Source organism: Malania oleifera, chromosome 1 (genome assembly GCF_029873635.1).
Source record: "Malania oleifera isolate guangnan ecotype guangnan chromosome 1, ASM2987363v1, whole genome shotgun sequence".
Classification (NCBI taxonomy): domain Eukaryota; kingdom Viridiplantae; phylum Streptophyta; class Magnoliopsida; order Santalales; family Ximeniaceae; genus Malania; species Malania oleifera.
The window spans coordinates 100,652,057-100,667,063 of NC_080417.1; the positions used below are offsets into that span (position 1 = coordinate 100,652,057).

At 38.8% G+C, this 15,007-nt stretch overlaps 3 protein-coding genes across 3 annotated transcripts in view; 2 read left to right on the plus strand and 1 right to left on the minus strand.

Moving 5' to 3' along the window:
- The first annotated feature begins 253 nt into the window (after nucleotides 1-253).
- LOC131160662 (UDP-glycosyltransferase 708G1-like) lies at nucleotides 254-1,877 on the plus strand. Its single transcript, XM_058116522.1, has one exon. It carries the CDS (start codon nucleotides 404-406, stop codon nucleotides 1,772-1,774), a length of 1,371 nt encoding a protein of 456 aa, XP_057972505.1. The 5' UTR covers nucleotides 254-403; the 3' UTR covers nucleotides 1,775-1,877.
- A 1,084-nt stretch (nucleotides 1,878-2,961) lies between these two features.
- Nucleotides 2,962-4,599, plus strand: LOC131155232 (UDP-glycosyltransferase 708G1-like). Its single transcript, XM_058108225.1, has one exon. It carries the CDS (start codon nucleotides 3,004-3,006, stop codon nucleotides 4,405-4,407), a length of 1,404 nt encoding a protein of 467 aa, XP_057964208.1. The 5' UTR covers nucleotides 2,962-3,003; the 3' UTR covers nucleotides 4,408-4,599.
- A 200-nt stretch (nucleotides 4,600-4,799) lies between these two features.
- The window catches only part of LOC131155240 (probable mitochondrial saccharopine dehydrogenase-like oxidoreductase At5g39410), a 32,194-nt gene continuing 21,986 nt past the window's right edge, over nucleotides 4,800-15,007 (minus strand). Inside the window, exon 2 of the mRNA XM_058108235.1 lies at nucleotides 4,800-5,626. Coding sequence (XP_057964218.1) covers nucleotides 4,934-5,626 — 693 coding nt within the window. The 3' untranslated portion in view covers nucleotides 4,800-4,933. The remainder of the gene's footprint in view (nucleotides 5,627-15,007) is intronic.

A 15,007-nucleotide genomic window follows, 5' to 3' on the forward strand; every position in this document is an offset into this window, starting at 1 on the left:
CATTAACTGAGTCTTGCCAGTAAACAGTAGTGAAGATTCTGCAAGGAGAGAGAGAGATCTCAGATAATGCTGAATACTGTGATTATAGTATCCATGTTTTACCAATGGCATTCTTTTTTCCTCTATTTTAAAAATTTTAAAATATATATATATAAATGGTGTATAAAATCAATTTAGATTCCTTTATGTTTTTCTTCCTTTTTTTTTTTTTTCTCATTTTTTAAGTTCTAAAGGGACGTAGACAGCGCGGACCTACCTCTGCTTTCAAGTGTAAATACAAAACCAACTTGACAAACGCTTGAAATCTACTCTCATAGCTATATATGAACACAGTACAAAGGACACAAAATAAAACACTCATCCAAGAAACTCCTTACTTCATCTGTGTTGGGTAACGTCTACCATGGAAACAGCCCAGCAACCTCATATAGCTCTCTTTCCCAGCGCCGGCATGGGCCACGTCACCCCCTTCCTCCGCCTTGCCGCCATGCTATCTTCGCGCCAATGCACCGTCACCCTCATCACCACCCAACCCGTCGTCTCTGCCGCCGAGTCCAACCACATTTCTCACTTCCTGTCCACCCACCCACAGATCAAGCACCTCCAATTCCATCTCCTGCCCTTCCATGAGTCTGATCGCACCACTGATGATCCATTCTTTCTCCAGTTTGAGGCCGTTAGGCGCTCCGTCCACCTTCTCCATCCACTGTTATTGGATTCATCACCTCCTCTCTCTGCAATCTTTTCTGACTTTGCCGTGGCCGCCAACGTCGGCAAAGTTTCCATGGATCTCCGCATTCCAAACTACGTCGTCTCTACCACCTCTGCAAATTTTTTTGCGCTAATTGCGAGTCTCCCTCTCCTCACATATGAAGGCAACGCTAAGTTAAGCATCGGATGCGGCAATGTCACGATTGCAGGGTTGGGACTCCTGCCCGAATCAAGCATTCCTCCGCCGTTCTTCAATCCGAATCACCTGTTTACCAGAATTACTGTTTCAAATTCTCAGTATCTTCCAGAAGCTAAAGGCATTCTTTTGAACAACTTCCAGTGGTTTGAAGCAGAAACACTCTCGGCCCTTAACAATGGCAGTGTCTTACGCAACCTCCCTCCGGTTCTCCCCATTGGCCCATTACAACCCTACGAGCAAGAAAAAGACCAAGAGCTTCCATGGATAGACGAGCAACCAGCACAATCAGTAGTGTATATAAGCTTTGGGAGTAGAACTGCCATGTCAAAGGAGCAAATAAAAGAACTAGGAGACGGGTTGGAGAGAAGCAATTGCAGATTCTTGTGGGTTCTTAAGACCAGTAAAGTTGATACAGATGACAAGGAAGAAATAACAGAGTTGCTAGGAAGCTCGTTTTTGAAGAGAACCAAGAACAAAGGGGTTGTGGTTCAGGGGTGGGTGAACCAGGAGGAAGTTTTGGCACACCCTGCCATTGGAGGGTTTGTGAATCACTGCGGCTGGAACTCAGTAACGGAGGCTGCTTTGCGAGGGATGCCGATGCTGGCTTGGCCGCAGCATGGGGATCAGAGGGTGAATGCCGAGGTGGTGGCAAAGGCAGGCTTGGGCATATGGGTGAAGGATTGGGGTTGGGGTGTTGGGAGGTTGGTAGAGGGAGAAGAGATTGGGAAGAGAATTGGAGAGCTGATGAGGGATGAAGAGTTGAGGGCAAGAGCTGGGAAGGTTGGCGAAGAGGCTAGGAAGGCTTGGGGCTTTGGTGGAAGCTCAGAGAAAGCATTGATGGAAATTATTGAAGGGTTGAAATGATAAGGTCTTAACACTATAGTGTATTTGCCACATTACTCTGATCATTTTCTCTCTTGTTTCATGTGATTTCACTAACAAAGTGGCTGATGCAAAGTGTTATCCATCTCCATTTGCTCCATCGTGCAAGTAGTCTAAACTAAAAACAGATCCTCTAGAGTTACTCTATCTAGCCAATATATATATATATATATATATATATATATATATATATATATATGTATATGGTAGAATAAAGTGGAGCTACTATGGAAGTTAGAATTTTGTAGAAGACCTAACCAGTTAATTGAGCATCATAGAATAGCAACAAATTTTCTACCACAAAATTCAAGACTTCCAAAACTTCACTGCAGAAATTTCTTCAAAATATTCTCTTTAATGGGGAAAAATTGTACTATCATATTTAGACAAGTATTTTCCACATTTTCATCGACAAATTAATGGGTACAGCTGCAACCAACTTAATTACTAATTTGAAATCTTTTTTCAAACAATTAACAAGACAGTAAATATTTGAAATTGGGCAAAACAAATTAATGTTCAAGTTAGTGGAGACTAGTGAAAATATGAATTTTTAGCTCTAAGTCAATACTTCTAGCAACTATATTAAAGTGCAAATTTTATGATTCTTTACATCATTAACATTATTTTTACATTTGTGCTTCCTTTCTAAACTCTAACCTTGGTGGGCTGTCGTTGCCAATACAAGAGCTGCATTTTCTTATATAGAAAAAAATATTCATTAACAAAGAGCTTCCTTTTTTGAGTCATGGGAAGGATGGTTGCAAACTAATTGTCTCGCCTATTTTTTTTCACCTACAGGAAGAAGGAAAGAAGTGTAAGAGCCGCCGGGCAGGGAATAAATAATAGTGGGAACTGGAGGGAGCAAAATAGAGTTGGGTAGTTGGAGTAGGACTGGAGGGAATATAAAAAAGGCAAGGGGAAGAGCAGCTCATGTTAGGTCACTCACGCAGCAGCCTACAGGTTTGGGACCCGTTGAGGGAGGAATTTAATTAGACACTTGGGGCCGCAAGGCAAGGTTTAAATAAATTCAGAAGCCAGTGGCCTTTTTTGACTACAAAAGCATACAATTCAATGCATTCGCTGGAAACAGAGTATCTTCCGTGGTAGGTAGTTGATTGGGGTTGGCTATATGTATAGTCCTTCCTTCTACAGCTACAATCACAGTAGCTGAATCCTTTCTCCCACTACACTTCTAGCAAAAACTAAAAATGTCATATTCCAGCAGCTCAAAATCAGCTCCTCATGTAGCTCTCCTTCCTGGCTCCGGCATGGGTCATTTAACGCCATTCCTTCGACTGGCCACTTCACTCGCCGCTCTTGACGCTCAAGTCACCATTATCACTACCCACCCGACCGTTTCAGATGCTGAGTCACAAGCTCTGTCTTGCTTATTCTCTACCTTCCCTCTAATCAGTGAAAGGCAACTTCATCTCCTCCCACTGGACAATCCTTCTGCGGCTAAGCTAGAAGACCTTTTCTATCTGAAATTTGAAGCCATACGTCGCTCCTCGCACCACCTATCTCCTCTTCTCTCTTCTATTTCACCACCCCTTTCTGCTCTCATCACAGATATGAGCTTGGCTTCCACAGTTATCCCTATCACCAAAGCTCATGGTCTCCCTAACTACATTCTCTTCACACCATCCGCGAAAATGCTAACACTTTTCGCATCCTTTCATAAGATAGTTGGGTCACAAAGTATGGGTGATGACGCGAAGAATGTTTTTAACATTCCTGGTCTGCAACCAATACCCAGATCATGGGTTCCACCACCATTGCTACTAAATGCGAATAATCTCCTAAAAACACTCATCACAGAGAACGGTAAGAGTCTAATACAATCAGATGGAATTTTGATCAATACATTTGAGAGTTTTGAGCAGGAGTCACTTGCAGCACTTAATGACGGCAGCATAGTGAACAGGCTACCATTGGTAATTGCTGTTGGACCACTTGTACCTAATGATTTTCAGAGTGGTAACTCATTAGCATGGCTCAATCGTCAGCCATCTGGGTCAGTTGTGTATGTTAGCTTCGGGAGCCGCACTGCTATGTCAAGGGGGCAAATTAGAGAGCTGGGTGAGGGTTTAGTGAAGAGTGGATGTAGGTTTGTATGGGTGGTGAAGGATAAGAAAGTTGATCGAGAAGATGAAGCACAGTTGAATGAGGTGGTTGGACATGAACTTATGGAGAAAGCAAAGGAAAATGGCTTGGTGGTGAAGAATTGGGTGAGGCAAGAGGACATCCTGGGTCACGCAGCAGTTGGGGGATTTTTCAGTCATTGTGGGTGGAACTCAGTTATTGAAGCCGCATGGCATGGCGTGCCCATGTTAGCATGGCCCCAGCATGGGGACCAGAAGATGAATGCATCCGTTGTGGAGAGCACAGGGTTAGGGATGTGGCTGAAGAGCTGGGATTGGGGTGGAGGGCTAGGGGTCGTGCAGGGTGAGGAGATTGGAGAGGCAGTTAGGGAGATGATGGGAAACAAGTTGTTAAGAGAGCAAGCGCTTCAAATAAGGGAAAAGGCAAGAACAGCAGTGGGAGCTAATGGGAGTTCTAAGAAGGCTTTAGCTCAACTCATTGAGAAGTGGAAGAAAAAACACACGGTCTGAAAGAGGATTAAACAAATAATGTGGTCAAAACTGATAACATCCTTGATGCTTTGGCCAAGAAAACGTCTAAATGAAATCCAACAAGAAACGGTCTCTATTTTCAAGAGCACCACTCAAGAAATCCATTTTTTTCTTTTTTCTCCCTCTCTTTATCGTTGCAGTTCAAGAAATCCATTTTTTTCTTTTTCCTCCCTCTCTTTATCGTTGCAGTCTCCGCAACCGCCCAATCCCCCCCCCCCCCCCCCCCCCGCCTCTTTCTTCCCCACCCTTCATGGAACTGGAAAGCACTTCAAAGTAGATAATTCCACAATGAAATAGAATCTCAAACTAGATTGGAACATCCAAAAAGCAAGAGAATCAAAAAGGAAAATCGAATGCAGACAAAGCAACTATAACAGGACCAACCAAACATTAAATGAGGCTACAGATTAATGAAACACATCCTTTAGTTATCATGTGCCAGTGTAATGAAAAAGTCCCAACGATTTTGTTTTATTTTCCCAGAAAGTATGCGAAGGCTCTACTATTAGGCATTGAGAGCACTCTTTGAAATGACATCAAAAGAAATTCCATTCTCTTGGAGTCGTTCTTGGAGATCTGTAGGGCCAAAAACAATTCCAGGAGTATAAGTGCCTCCCTTTGGTAGGTTGTCACGCTGGCTCAGAAGAATAAGAGCACACTGAAGCAAAATTATTGGGGTGGTCAAATAACCAATCTCAGGTCCCATTACTCTTGTCGTTATTTCCATATCAGGTTTTTGGCGTCCATGAGAGACAAGATGGCTATCGCTAAAACCATGTCCAACAAACCACATCTTGAAGGAAGCACTTCTGATCTCATCCTCAGTAGGACCCTTCTTCCTGAACCACCCAAGGCTGAAAATTGAGGGAAATTTTAAGAGAAGCCACCGCCCAAATGTAGTTCTTCCCAAAAGCCCAATGAACATTCCAACTGCAATGAATCGAAGAACACCCAACAGAGACTTAGAGCCTAGCTTCACCCCAAAATAAGCTGGCTTCACGGTTGACCAAAAGGTCATCCTCTTCTCAATTTGCTCAGCACTCTCATTAATGCCAGCAAGACCACCAGGGTTTTCTGTCAATGTTGTTAGCGTTTTTCGTACAACAATGGCATCTGATGAAGGTAGTTTTACAGCCCAAAGGCCAGTCTTCTTCGAGTGCTCTATCGCTGGTCCTTTCGGAGGGGCAGGACCAGGAATCTGCAACCAAATGGAAAAAATTAAAATATTGAAATCAACATATCAGAAGACTGGAGCAAGATAATAAGAATCATGCTGGAAGGCGGTTGACATGCAATGTGCGTGCATGCAAACACCACATATTATCTCATCATGTAATTAAGACAGGGTAGGAAGACGTTGGCACATTAGGTTAATTGAGATAGGTTTTTGTCTCCAAGGATCCTGCCAAGAGAGAGAGAGAGAGAGAGAAATTGACTCTAGTTCTAAAAATTCATATTTAGCACCACTTGTGAACTCAAGTGGCACATTTTTTAAATCCAACTTAAAGTTTGGGAGAGATGGACCAAAATGCTTCTGTGCTTAGAATAACAGATTAAGCCAATTTAAGATTTTTTAATTTTTCTTCGGAAATATCATAAAATGATTAAAAGAAAAAACTATTAGTAAAAATAATACAAGATCTCTACCAATGTTAATAGACGCATGAAACTAATCAATAATATTGCCACCATGGTCTTAAATTTCCATGAAATTATTGAAATTTCTGTCAAAATTTCCGATTTCTGTCACCCTCGAAATCGAAATGGCAGTCGATTTCCGTATTGCATAATTTCCATCGAAATTTCAACAAATCATCCTGAAATTTATCAAAATCTCGAAATTCCAGCGAAATTTGTCAAAATTTTAAATATACAAGGAAATTTCCTTAAAATTCAAATAAGAGATTTATGAGTGAAGTGAATCTCTTAATTTATTTTATTTATTTTTATCGAAACAAAATATTATTGCAAATTCTTTTGAAATTATATGAAAAAATAAACTTACAGCAGCATTTTATTTAATCATTCATGTCTAAATTATCATTATTTGCATAATAAATAATATTTAAATTATTTATGAATTTCATTTGTATTAGCATAATATGTTTACTGTACATTATCTTACAAATATGTTTGATACACATACTATATTACGACTTTTCCACCTCATACACAACATAGATGTATTTAACTTGTAATATTAGTATATAAACTTACATTATTATGTTTGTTAACCATTTCTAAAGTTTCACAAAGAATTCAATGTTTTACTATTGATTTCCGTTATTTTTTCAAATCGAAATTTCCATTGAAATTTTTGTACTTTTGGAGCTTTGAAATTTGAGTCAAAATCGAAATTTACGACCTTGATTGCCACACTGTTTTATATCAGGGGCGCATTTATTGTCCTGGCCAGGTCAGGATAGGCTGGAAAAATTTTCACATAGCCCATTTTTGTTGTGCATAAAAATAAGGAATAGACAGAATACGGAGCAGTCCTTATACCATGTGTGTGGTATGGAGGTGGCTGGATCTCCCACCCTCTTCCAACCCACAGATGCTAAAAACATTGGCCAGCCACTGTGTAGATCTGAGAAAAGCAAAAGAAACAATGCTAAAAATCTCAACCTACCTTCCCCTGGAACATTGCAGATTTATGGAGAACCGCAGCATTTTTTTGATTCTAACATTTAGCCAATCCTATCTTATGTTGCACTAAGCAATATTAAGCATAGGATACCAATTATCCTATTCCTTATAGACGACAAGCAAAACGCACATCAAAATAATTGTCATATCAAGTCTAACCAATTCTAATCCTATGAAATCTAGTATGCTAAACAAACACAGCCTAGAATGACATTTCAATCATTCTTGGCCAAAGACCTAGCAAAAGATTGCATTAGTAAAATTATTAGTTAATAAACTAGACAAATATAACTTCAACACTGTCTGTCTCCCCCAAAGACAGAAATATGGATTAATCTCTAAAATTGAGAAGCATGGAGGTTGTTTGGTATAATTTCACTTTCTGTTGTTGTTAATGTGCACTGAGGAAACAGGTTCTCATAATGTATATATGTTGCTCGATTGTTTTTACATTTATTGTCAAGTTTTGAAAAAATTGAAAACAAGTTTTTATGACTTTCAGTGATTGGGGGAAATTATTGCAACATAAAGATTAAAATAAAATGACCATGAGAATTTAAAATTTAATTAAAATAAAAATATCTATATAATTTCTAAAATTTTGAAAAAAAAAATAATAATAGAAATCATTGAAAAATCATTTTACCATTTTTTTTTTCAATTTTAATGTGCAGTAGGATTGTTCTTGGTGCACTAAAAAGTGAATTTTAAAATATAATAATTATGTAAAATAATTATAAATTTTTTTCATTATAATATTTTTAGTTCTTATTCTTTTGCATTCTTATTATTTTAATTGTATTTTTAACTGTTATTTGATTCAAGGACAAAAAGAGCATGAGTTCAATTAGATTTTAAATTTGTTTTATTTTGAAATAATTAACCAACTAGATTTTAACTTTTAGTTTCTGTTTTAGGGCATTAGTTTTCATTTCTTGCTTTTGTTTCCATAATTTTTGGCATTGATGCCAAACAACCTATTATATTTTTATTAGACTATTTTTTTTAAGATAAAAAACACTAATAACTAAACTTTTAGCCCCAAGATTTCATTAACCTAATTTTGATGATACAAACTATTAAGTACTAATGGCTTTGTGTTTAAAGTTGTGATTCAACAAGTTGGAGCCATTAAAGTTGAAAAAATTGAGAGAAATTGAAGATGTTATTTCTTGTTTTATTTCTCTTGTTTCTCTCTCAATTATATTGTTTTACAACTTGTATATCTTTAAGAATATAAAGGTCATGGTACAATAGCACTTAACCTAAAAATGCAAACAACTGTTGCGAGTTACCCTAATAAGGTGGCCAACTGTCCAATATGGTAGCAAGATGACTGACCCAGGCAGAAAGCTCAAGCAGTCAACCAGTCTTGCTTATAAGAGACTCCGATGATCAATTTTGTACTCTAATAGCTAATGCCCCATTGACTGACCCATGACACAAGTTGACTGGTTTGAGCAGCAGATTAACTCTACCAAGCGTAAAACAGTTAGTTTGAGTCCAAACTTTATATATATGCCTTCTTAAGCCCAAAGAGCATGAGAAAAGATATTGATATTGAATATCTAAGTACTCTTAACTCTTTCTTCTCCCTTAATCAATCTTGTCCCTTAAATTGCTCACTCTTGAGAGAAACACCAAAAACTCGTGTCATAATCTTGCATATTCCTTAAGAATCATTGTTGTCCTTCAACTTGTATATCCTTGCTTGTGAAGAAATATCTATTGTAATCATATCTTATAATTTGGTGTCCTTGACTCCATCAAAGAAAGGTGTATCTGCTTTCCTCGTCTCCATAAAAAACAATCGGTTTAATTAATTCTCGTCTCCATTAAAACAAGGGTTAGTGGAACCTCAAGGTAGTTTGCCTTGAGAAAGTGAAGTAGGCAGGGATAGTTGAATCACTATAAAAGAGTTCGCATTTCTCTTTCCTACCACTATAGTTTAACTGATTCAATATTTCTGTTTTTCGCTTTGTTTGTTAATTTCCTTTAAATTTGATATCAAGCACTTTAATTTTAATTAAACTGAATTCCCTCTCCCTCAAAAACCTCTCTTGAGTTGCCACTTGGACCAACATAAACAAAGGTAAGTAAATGGAAGATAAGACACCTCCTTGACATAGCTAATTACAATAGCATCATGCTCCAATCTTTTCGTAGATTAGACCGTGAAAATCCTACAAAAATTCGAAGAGTGCGCCCAAAAATAAAGCGGAAAAAAAACTACCTTATACCACGACTACCATCAAGAAGCCAATTTAGCCTTAAAAATCCCTGCATTCCTCTCAAACCAGTGTGTCCAAAATGATTGCATGCACTGCACAAAACCAAATAGTCCTCCCTCTTCTACTCTTCCTGAAACCTTGATATCTCAAAAGAAAGAATTCACACAAATTTTTACAGTGCCACTCATTTCACTAAAATAGGAGAAATGAGCATTCCAAAGATTTCTTGCCCCCTGATAAAAAAGAAAAAGGTGTGCATTGATCTTACGCAACACAATATGCATATATGTGGGCTAAGAACCTCATAGGGCCTCCTTACTTCTAACAAGTCGCTTGTAATAACCCTACTAAAAGATAAAGTCCAAGGGAAAGCTCGAACCATAAAAGGAACCTTAGCCTACCAAACAACATGGTATAGAGGAAAAGGACAAGGGATTGCAAATTTCAAAAGACAAGAAAAGAAATATTTAGAAGAAAAGAGACTCGAGGAATTCCCTAATCAAACTCGAGCATCTTCCGTATTTTGAGAAAGGAAAGAATCCAACACACTCAACAATGAAGTAAACTCATCAACCTCAAACTCCTATAAAAATTAGACATTCAGACTAAATTTATCAACCAACTCCTTAACCATTCTTCTCTTATAACCACACCCAAATCCCCACACTCCAATTTTAGCCATTATTAGTACCCATGACCTACTTCCTTTGTCATTGAGGGAAGCAAGCCTAACCAACTCCATACTCAACTTATTTGCTTTTTTCTTTTCTCCAAGACCCCTCCAATTCAAGCCTGGCTTTCTCTCCATTAGGACTCACCAAGCTAAGATCCAAATCATCAAGATGTTAGGCTACCTAGTTATCCGTCTCATCTCCTAAAAGGTCAATCATATTGAAACTCCCCTCATTTTCAAGCTCTTTATCACATCTCGGTGAATCAAAGTTTGTAAAAAATATAAAAAATAAAATAAAATAGGAAGAATTCTATTTGAACTTACAATGTTTTACCTTTTGAGAGTCTGGCTAGTAGTTTCCAAAGTCCCTGCCACTAGTTGACTAGTTCCTCATACAACCTCACTCTCACCCTATCCGATGCTTGTTTGATAAATGATCCCTAAATGAAGGCCCACAACCTAACAATGATGACATCCTTTGACATCTCGGGAGTCAAATGAAGAATTCCTAAGTCACCAACTCCTTGAGTCTTTCACAAGTGTTTAATGTAAAGCTAACTATCCTTGAATCATAAGAGAATGTTGATTCGTCCTCTTCATCTTCAAAACCTAAAAGAAACTTCTCAGTGTCATCTGAATTGATCCCCTACTTTTCTTTATCAGCCTTCTTATTCAAACCCTCTCCAACCAACTTCATTTTCACTCGGTTGTACACTTCTAATAGCCTTCATAAAGTCAAATTTGAAATTCAAAAACCCATGTGTCTTTAGTCTTTACCATGTAGCCTTTGTTGAGGTGAAGTTACCATTTCTTCAACGCCTACAGTCTTGCAAGAATCTCTCCCCTACTCAATCTTCCATCATTGCCTATGCTTTGCCCCTCTATTCCTCCTTATGTTTTTGCAAAAGCTTCAAAGGCCCTACCTTTTCAAACCAAACAAGGCATCCTCTAAACAAAGAGGGCTTGTTCACTTTTGGGCCATACCCATTTTATTCAACCTTATTGTGGGTTGTATCAAACAGCCCACTCATTAACACTTGTTTGGATGAAGTTCATTTGTCGTTGGGCCTTAAATCCTTAGCCCCCTATTATTGGGCCTACAGAACCACATTGTGTTCAACTAAGCCATCCCCTTCCATTTATCTGACTTAACCCAACCATTTGAAATACTTCTTCGAGAATAAAATGGGATTCACATTAAAACCAAAATTTTCACGTTGATCAAAGATATTCATATCATTAACTTTCCTTCCTTGGCTTCCCTTGCTGGAATTTCATCATCACAAACGCAAGGAATCATCAACCCTCAAAAAAGACAATGTGTTAGCGACTTGTGGGTTGTTCCAGTATCCTAGACCCTTGACGCACATTTATGGAACCACAATCCCAGCATTGCAACACCGGGTGTCCATTTGTGCATTTAATGTGGAGTGCCCACTCTCTACTCAGCCACTCATTCCCTCCAAACCATGTGGATTGCCCTTTTATTTAGAACTCTAGAGAAAGGAAGTTCTTGTAGTAATTCACTCTCAAGCGCAATATGATAAAAGATGCTTCGAAAGTTTTTACCCATAGATTCATTGTTTTTTGTGAAGAGAAACAAATGTAGTTCTGTTGCTAGCCATCGCCATTCTTAAATTAATAGCATGATATAGAAAATGTTGTTGATCCCTTTACTCTTTTATTATGAAAACTTCCCCTCTATCATCAAAAAAAAAAAACCATTTTTTTTTCACCACAGTGCAAGAAACTCCTATGCTTCTGACGGAAGGCATCATGCTGAAGCGCTACCATCATGCCTCTCGTCTAAAAAGAGAAAAAAGGTATTTTACCAAACTAGTTTTTGAAAATACAATTTCCAAAGTATGATCTTAGGGGCAATATGACCCAATGCAAACTCCAATCAACATTAAGAGGAACATCAATCTCAATGCCCTTCCATTCTAGACATTAGAGCACCAATTTCAGATTGAGCTAACATCAATCTCAGATGCAACATCACTATCTGAATTCAAGAGGAAACAATCGATCAACCATGAACAAATCATAAGAAGCTTAACTGAGCCCTCAAACTGACGGTGACAGGTCAAGTATTTTGCACCTTGGGAAGGGTCATGCTGCACTAGCTAAAAAGCACTCTTGTTTAACTAGTCAACCAAAGATTACCACGGTTTATCAACAGAACATATTCACAACAGTTGAATATAACATAAGAAAAGGCAGTAATTAATGAAAACAAATGGCAAACAAGTAATAAATATTGAAAAAACATAATTTATTAAACAACTCTGTAAGCAACATGTGCTTAACGAGGGAGGCAAGTAGGATGAACATATTTACACAAGCTAATGAGTTTTAAAGACTAATGAAGACTCACCCACCCCTAAAGAGCTTTATATGCTATTTTAGCTCTAGCACTAGAAAATATCAAATTGTTCGAGGAGTTATGCACTCATTTTACACTGGGACATAAACACACTCAAAGCATAAAACTTTATGCTGATATTAACATGATGCTAACCAATCCCAAGCACACAAGGCAAGCGGTTACAGGCAAGCACAATGCACTAAACAAGCTTGGCTCATGACACTAACCAATGAGGGACAGAGTTGTACCAAAGCTCAAGATTAGACTTTTGACCATGTTGATGTCTACAGTAATCTGATACAATTTCAAGTTTCCTGAGGAAGGGTGGCATTACCTATGACAAATATTAGTTAATGAGGACCATCTCCTATGGATGTGTGAACGCTTGGAGAAGCTTCAAGGCCATGGTGCCAACGGAGTTCAAGGAGAATTAAAGCAGTGGAAAAGGTGTTCAAACTTTTAAAAGCAGCAATAGAAGGAGTAGGGCTTCAGATATCATGCAAAATTTTGAAGCTAGAAATGGGGATTTTGGTTACACTATCAAGAGCCCAAGGAATAATGGAGGGCCTTGGATCAAAATTGTGAAGAATTTGTGAAGAGAGATCTGCCCTCGATCTGCGAGGGGCAAATCATTTAAGGAAACCTTAGTTTAGAGAAAAATTGGCAGTAGAGTGGAGTGAGGATGGTAAGACTCGGGTAAGGATGATGTCATGTCTCAGTAATGCAATTTTAAGGAGATCAGGGGATCATCTCCAAATCTCAGATCGAGTGATCTTCTGAAATATTCCCTTTACTAGGAATGTGGCAGATTGGGAACTACATGAACTCTCTAATTTTTACAGCAATCTCTATAATTTCCAGTAATAAAACATCTCCAACAAACCAAAATGGGCTTTGGACAGAAATGGTGTCTTCACTGTCATATCTTTGCACAAGAAGCTCTCTCCAATGGGAACAAATAGCAACAACCCAACCCCCCCCACCCCCCCCCTGGATTCATATTTGGAAGACAGCAGCCCCTTCAAAGGTTGCCATTTTTGTTAGGGAGTCAACACATGGAAAAATTCTAACATTGGCCAACTTGCAGAAAGAAAGCAACCATAACCAATAGGTGTTTTTCTTTTTCTTTTTTTCGTATGGCTGATGCAGAATCAGTTAAAACACATCCTTCTCCTCTGCCCCTGGACAAGAAATCTGTGGAACATGGCTCTGTTCTTGACTGGACATCAGTGGGCTGCTGCAAATTCCGTGAGAGGGGAGCTTTGGGATTGGAAACACATTAGAACCACTAAGGGAAGGAGAAAGACTTTGAGTCGCATTCCTCTTGCCATTTTTTGTGTGTTCAAAAAGAAAGAAATAAGAGTCTTCAAAGATTCAATAACTCTGCTTCAAATTTGCAAAGAGCAACTGATTGCTGATGTTTCCAGTTCGCACAGTGGGGAAATTGTGACTGATCAGAATGTAATTCTTGATGTGTGTGACACTCTTAGGAGTGGTTGACTTTTTGTAACCTTGGGTTGGCATCCCCTTGATGCCCCGCTAGCAATAGCTTCATTTTATCAGGAAAAAAATATCTTAAGGAGAGATTTAGTGGGGAGAGAGACCTCTGCAAATTGTGAAGAGGAGGAGCCGTGTCAAATATTCCCTCCTGTGTTAAATTGTTGCAAATGGAGGACAATTTTTTATCGTTGCAGTTTCCAAAAAATGAAACAGCTCAATTAATCCTCAAAGCATGAAAAAGTATAGGAGGAGCAGAACTGCTTCTTAACTGGGTGCCATAAGGTGAACAAACAACCAGAACAAGTACAGGTTGTGATCAGTTTTCCAGCAAACTTGCTGGAGAAGGAAATCCTCATAGCAGTAGAAGAAATCTTTTGGGGAATACTTAGGAGCTGTTGAAGCTACAAGAAATCAATGGGCCTTCAATTTGAGTGGAGATGGCACTGCTCATGGGCTGAGAGGTTGGATGGGCTAGAGGGAAGCTGATACGCACAAAAGAAGTAGAATGGGACAAAATGCGTGGGTTAGGGAGGTGAGAGATTAAAATTTCAAATTTTAAAAACTAACTAGCTGGGCTTGAGACCACTAAGATGAAAAAGGTGAATTCAAACTGTAGAAAATGGCCTGTCATTGGGGGCTTCTTCTCAAAATCCTAAAGCATTTCCCAGCTTTGGGCCAAGATGGGGTTCAAGTTGGGGAAGTTAGGGCCAGGAAGGCCTTCAAAGATCATAGTTTTGGTTGCACTAATCCAGAGAATGTAGTGAAAGCTCAGCCCAATCACTCTAGGGTTTCGGCTAACAATGATAACAGACAATCTCCCTCAAATGGCCAATGGTCTTAGAAGGCAAAGGGGAAATGGGTAAAGTATGGTTGGCAACCAAAAAAATGATTCAGCCTTAGAGGAAGGAGAAACATCAAAATTCAAGAGCCAAAAAATTCTTAGAAGCTTGAGGTAAGTCAGACTTTGAAGAGTGATGACACCACATCTGGAAAATTTGAGGAAGGTCGCAGATGGGGTATCATTGCAGATGACTCTAGTAACAGAGGTGCTATGAGGAGGAAAGGTGAAACAAGGCAATTGTCAAATAGGAGGACAAGGCTGCTGATCTTATGGCTAGCACTCCTCTTGCAATAGCGGACCCAAGCAAAGGTTTGACA